This window comes from Mesitornis unicolor, unplaced genomic scaffold (assembly GCF_000695765.1).
Source record: "Mesitornis unicolor isolate BGI_N332 unplaced genomic scaffold, ASM69576v1 scaffold3378, whole genome shotgun sequence".
NCBI lineage: Eukaryota > Metazoa > Chordata > Aves > Mesitornithiformes > Mesitornithidae > Mesitornis > Mesitornis unicolor.
In genome coordinates, this window is record NW_010203713.1 from 10,370 (window position 1) to 16,366 (window position 5,997).

At 39.9% G+C, this 5,997-nt stretch overlaps 1 protein-coding gene across 1 annotated transcript in view; it reads left to right on the top strand.

The window, feature by feature from the left end:
• Positions 1-3,689, top strand: part of CRK (v-crk avian sarcoma virus CT10 oncogene homolog) — a 7,121-nt gene extending 3,432 nt beyond the window's left edge. Inside the window, exon 4 of the mRNA XM_010190792.1 lies at positions 3,034-3,689. Coding sequence (XP_010189094.1) covers positions 3,034-3,171 — 138 coding nt within the window. The 3' untranslated portion in view covers positions 3,172-3,689. The remainder of the gene's footprint in view (positions 1-3,033) is intronic.
• Positions 3,690-5,997: the final 2,308 nt, after the last annotated feature.

Consider the following 5,997-nt stretch of genomic DNA (forward strand, 5'->3'; position numbering starts at 1 on the left):
GGAGGAGATGACTTTTCTTTTTGAGGAGTTTTCATTCTAACTTAAGAGGAAAGAGAGGAGAAAAAGGGAAGATTTATGTGATGAATGACTCTGAGATGGATCAATTTATTTTTTTTCTTTGTAACAGTAGCAGAACTCTGCCATTTTGACCTTACCAAAGAGGAGTACTTGGAATAAACCCACAGCATACAGAAGTCTTCACAGGAACCTTCAGTTTTGCTTTGAAGCATATGGGATATATTTAGTTTTAAAGCATCTGATGAAGACTGAGACAAATGTGGCTTGAAAGCAGGGTACAGTGTTATTCTCGAGGTGCTGTGCTTGGTGGGGTGATGCACAACGAGACCAAAGATGCCATAAGTCAATGTTAAAAGTGAGGACAATTCAGATGCAACATCCACTGCTGATCAAAACGTTTTAAAATTCCAGCACTTGTAATAACGCGTGCTTTTTTAAAAAAAAAGTTTCTGTATTGGCTCAGGAGAGTATTTGAGCTGTAGATAAATGAGCAGAGTTTCAAAGCAGATGTAGAAATATCTCTGAGTTGTTAAGGAACTAATGGAGCCATTTTATTCAGCTAGCATTTGTGAAATGACCCATGCTTACTTAAAGTCAGTCCTGGTTAGATGAGTGTAAAGGTACAGATAAATGAAAGGTGAATGAAAGATTAGCAGAGAGTGGTTGCTAAATGAATTTACCATAATGGTCAAAAAAGGAATATTTAAGCTCAGAGGTCTTTCCTCTTTTAGCAATTACTGAAATGCAAATTTTGAGTGTAGTTTCTTATAGTAAGGAGAATTCATAAGTGGGTGTCCTTCTGCTGCAATGACCCTGAAACACCCCTGAAAACCAAACAAGCAGCTGCAGGATGCTCCTGGGAGCGAGGGAGTGTCACAAGCGTCTCATTAACTCACTGTCATTGAACCCCCCTTTGCAGGTGAGTTGGCCACAAGGTTTCCAACATAGGAACGTAAACTAGTGGGTGATATTCAGCAAGAGCACAGAGGCCAGCAGGCTAAGAAAAATATCTTACAGGTAGCAAGCTGAAGTGCAAATTTTTTCTTTCCTAGTGGGTTAGAGGTTGTACTTTCCTGTTGAAGGCTCTAACCTAGCTTATATCCAGGTCCAAAGCAATTTAAAGTTATCTAGGGTAGTATTCTTTCAACAGTTGTTATTAGCAAATAAGATTTTTCTGCTCCTAGTATTGTCACATTTAATCTTACCCTTGTTACATTATAGCTGATGTATTGCTTTGGTCAAGAGAGGATTTTTAGTGGTACAACATCCCTAGTGATTAATACATACTGCATGATTAAATTCCTGAAGAGCTGAACCTAGCATTCAGTAGGTGAGGACGGCTTTCTTTTTGCCTGTAGCAAATACATAAGAGGATTTTCTTTGAAATAGGATTCATTAAAATGTCTGTACTAATGACTACAAAAGGAAAAAATAAAGCTACAGAAGGAGTCCCAAGCGTACCTCTCATTAGCAGATAAGTAATCATCAGAGGTATGGGAAGCTTAATTAAATGTCCATGTAGTGGTTTGAATTTATGAACTGTTAAAAGCTGTTCTGGCAAAAGATTGCAAGTGATTAAAACCTGTATAGTTAATGGAGATTGGTAACATCTTAAATTGTTTTCCTTCTTCTTCATTCTCTGCCTGGAAAATGAGAATAATGAGATGCCATTCTGGATGCATTTGGAACACGGTGACGAGCATCTGTGTAAACCAGTAACTGCACATTCAGTGAATTTCTGGATGAAATGCAGCAAGGCTTGTGGCTATGCCTTCAGAGTTTATTTACAGTATTAACGAAAGAAAAGAGAGTATGTCTGCCCAAAAGCATTCTCCATCTGTGACCCAGGAAGAATTCTGAAAACTGTTGTAGATTACTTGTAAATAAGATGAGTGATAAAATCCTCCACAGAGGGGTAGAAATGGGTAAACAGCTTTTAGCGTTGCGTTATTAACTCCTCAGTGACTGCCTTTACAATGTGAATCGTGCTTGCGTGGGCTGTCGAAGTGCTACTTGTCATACAAGTGTCCTTCACGACACAAGAGTTGGGGACTGGTTAGACCCGGGCTTGTGATCCCAACTACAGGGCTGCACAGCCTTGGGAGCGTGACTGCTGGGCAGTCTTCCACCTTTGTCAAAGGGAGACGATACCTTTAGGATTGGTTCTGTGAATATTAGGGGGGAGAATAGAATAAGAGATGTATTACTGTGCTTTTATTTAGTTTAGTACATTAGAACGGGATACTTTTAAACCAGAGCATAATAGGTTTCATTGGTCCATAGAAACCACTCTTTTTTTCTAGCCAAGCAGCTCAGCTACAAGAGGGAGAGGGCATTGATTGTCTTTACTATACCCATGGTATTTATTTATGTGAGATCCATGGTGGGCAAGACTGAAATGTCACCTGGCCTTGCCTGTGGTAGTGGTTAGTTGTGGATGCTCAGAGTAAGAACAGAGCAGCTTTACAGAGCTTCTTATTTCCTCACATATTCTCCCAGTGGTTTATTATCTGTACCTAAATAATATAGATATCTGTCTTATCCAAACTTAGAGAGAACTTTTTCAATACTACCTGGAAAACACCTAGTGGAATTTCAAAATTAAGGAGTTGTTTAGGTCACAGTGTTCACTTTGTGCCCCTGCAAGCCTCCCCTCCCGTATTGACGTTGTTGATGCAGTACGGAGTGGAAGCCCCTGTGAATTCAATGAGATGAGTCTTTTGTGATAGCAGCTGATGTCAAGTCCCAGGAGTGCTCTGAAAGATTGGTGTTGGATTGCAGGCTCTTTGATTTAGGCAGTTCTCGCTTAATCCAGGTCCGCTGCTTTCTCTCTGTACGTTCTTCAGGAGTGAATAACATGGGGTGGTAGGCTGGTGTATCAAAAATGATCAAGACTAAAACTACTTTTTATAGAAGTGTATCTGGTACACTTGGGTGATTGACACCAACGGGGAGGGGCAGCAGTTCATCCTGCGTGTTTTCATGAATCTTAACACTTCATTTGTTATCCTGCAGGTCGGTGAGCTGGTAAAGGTCACAAAGATTAACGTGAGCGGTCAGTGGGAAGGAGAATGTAACGGCAGACGCGGTCACTTTCCATTCACACACGTGCGCCTGCTGGATCAACAGAATCCTGACGAGGACTTCAGCTGAGTGTGGCTCAACAGTTGCGCTTACAGATGGGAACAATCTCAACTTGTTTTTATTGCAGATGCCATCAAGACTATGTTCCAACAGATGTTGAAAGCGGTATCGCTTGTCTAAGCATTCTGATAACCTGCAAACCCCTGGGACTGAACACCACCATTCCTTAATCAAGGGTCATGTAATTCAGGGTACGACAGTAGATAACTCGTGTGTCAAGTGGCAGAACTAGTACATGATTATAGGTTGTAATGCCTGCTTATGTCCGTGTGCACAGCAGACTGGACCCTGCCAGCAGCAGCAGTTGGAGAAAGCAGTAACGTAGACGTTACAACAACGTTTATAGCTCTCTCCAGTCCAATTGCTTAGGTTGCTTTTTCCTCAGGCAATGAACATCAACCTTAGACAATTCAATATATAGATAGAAAATTCACAAATTGATCCTGGAGCTTTCTCTGTTGTTGTTTTTTTTTTTTTCCATCCTGAATTCTCTGTCCTAGGAAAGCTGTTCTACCACTGTGCATGGTCGGTTCACTGCGCAGTTCAGATGTGTGTAGAGCCCACTGGGGACAGCCTAACGATTTACAGATGCTTACCATGTCAATGGTGAATGACAGATCAAATCAACCTCAGAATTCTAGAAGTTTATGGACACTAGATTTATTTCTTCAGTACTGTTGATGCTTCAAACATAGCAGCTGATTTTAAATTAAATTTCTATTAACACATCAGTATCTTTATCAACAAACGTAAGGCTTATGGAAGTGTAAACATCCATATCAGTGCTGAAAAATACGTGCGTAGCACTTTAATGCGTAGCTTTAAAGCAGTGTTCGATTCACTAAATATACTAAAATATTGACACTGCTTTCCAGTACAATTAAATTATATAGGGTCAGTTTTAATTTTTCTAGGATTCCTCAGTACTCCCGTTGTACAATTCTCTGACAGTACAAATCGGTGTCAAACATGGTGAACTGACAAACCAAATACTAACTTCTATTTCAGAGTTAACTCTGAGGACTCTTCTGGTTTAATTCCCATCTGTAAAATATTTGATAGTGAATTCATGAGGATTTTATTTTTAATAAACTAATGGAAAATACTTGTGTGCTTCTGGATTGATTCTCAAAAGGCATCGTAGGATACATACGGCTTCATAGGTCATAATGAAAATCAGTGCATTGAATACGTGCTGTTACGCACTGCTTGATTTTTATCTGTTTTCTTTTGTCTGTTCTTCTAATTATCTGGTTTTCTCTAACACAAATCAGAATGGATTCCGTAAGTTTTGTAAACTGAAATTAAACACTGAAATAACTATCCCTTGCCTGTACCCTGGCTTGTTTTCCAAACACAGCACTCTAGTGACCAAACTTAGGCAAACAAATTTTGTAACTTTGACTTACAGCGTAATCTGTACAGAACAGCTTTTCCGAATAGCATCAAACTGAAAATGTCATTCTGGTCGATACAGCGGCTCGTTTAAACGCTGCGAGGGCCAGTTCCCACTGCAGAGGCTGTTGCTGCAAGGCAGCGACCCATCCAGCAGAATACTGGTAACGCTTTACCTCAGAACTGTGTAACATGCTGGAAACGATAATATTTCTGTTCTGTTGAAGTACTAGTTGTTTTACTTCAAAACTAATCCATCAGCAAGTCGGACGAATGTTCAGGTAATGGGCACTCATTAATTCTGTAGACTAACGCCAACGTACGTTAACCATGGTTTTCCATCACCGAGCCTGTAAGCACCACTGAAGATTATCAGAAATCTGATGTGGCAGTGGTGTGAGAAGAAGGGTAACACAGGAATTGCAGGACTGCTCAGGTTGGGGTGATATGGCAGAGACTGGGGGGGCTCTTCCAGCTTAGTACAAGATTTACTGAGGAAAAAAAGATTGAAAAACTAACTCTAGGTTCTGGAACACATTGGTTTCTTTAAGGCTAGTTTGTGGTTTTCCTCTGACTTCGGTATTTACTCTGATTTTTAGGGTTTTTTTTTCAACTGCTACACTCTAAATAACAGACTTAATACTGAGTTTATCAGTTGCCCATATATGGTTTTATTTTTCTTCAGGTATTGCAGAAGAAACATCATGAACTGTGTGTTTTTGGAGTTACACAGTTTGTTCTGCAGTATTTTTTCCAGTTGCAGTTAATGAAAGCCTATGTGTTTGTACCTTTCCAATCAGCAATTATTTTAAGAAACCCAAGTAACTTATTTCCTGAATTTTATTAGGCAAATCTTGTCTTTTTAATACGAAAGACACAAATCTAATTAACTAGCAAATACCCTGCAAGCTTTGTAGATGTGTTTTTAAGACTGTATCAATTCCAAATATTTATACACATTGAAAGAGGAAAAATAAAGAAACTAGGGGAGTCTTAGTAGCTGCTGTTGCACTGGAACCCTAAGTTCTTGTCAAGCAGTTTTTCTGAGTCAACTGATACGTTCATCACAGAATATGAGGAGTTGGAAGGGACCTCGAAAGCTCACCCAGTGCAACCCCTGCCAGAGCAGGATCACCAGAGCAGGTTGCAACTGTTTTCCACTCTTCAGTTCTAAGCCGAAATGTGATTTTGTTTCATAGGCGATAGAAGCGAGTACGTTTGCATTGGGACGCGTTAGACATTTCAACTTAACAAGCTCTTAAAGGAAATTAGGTAGAGCATATGTTCATGAACATGTAGACTAAATCCTTTCGTGGCCTTTGTTTATCCTCCTCTGTTTGTTCCCTCCCTTCTCCCTGATGCGTGCAAAAACAAAAAAATCATTGCTAAGAACGTTGGTCACAATCTTTTGTCTCTACTTGGCTGTGGTTTTGGTCTCTT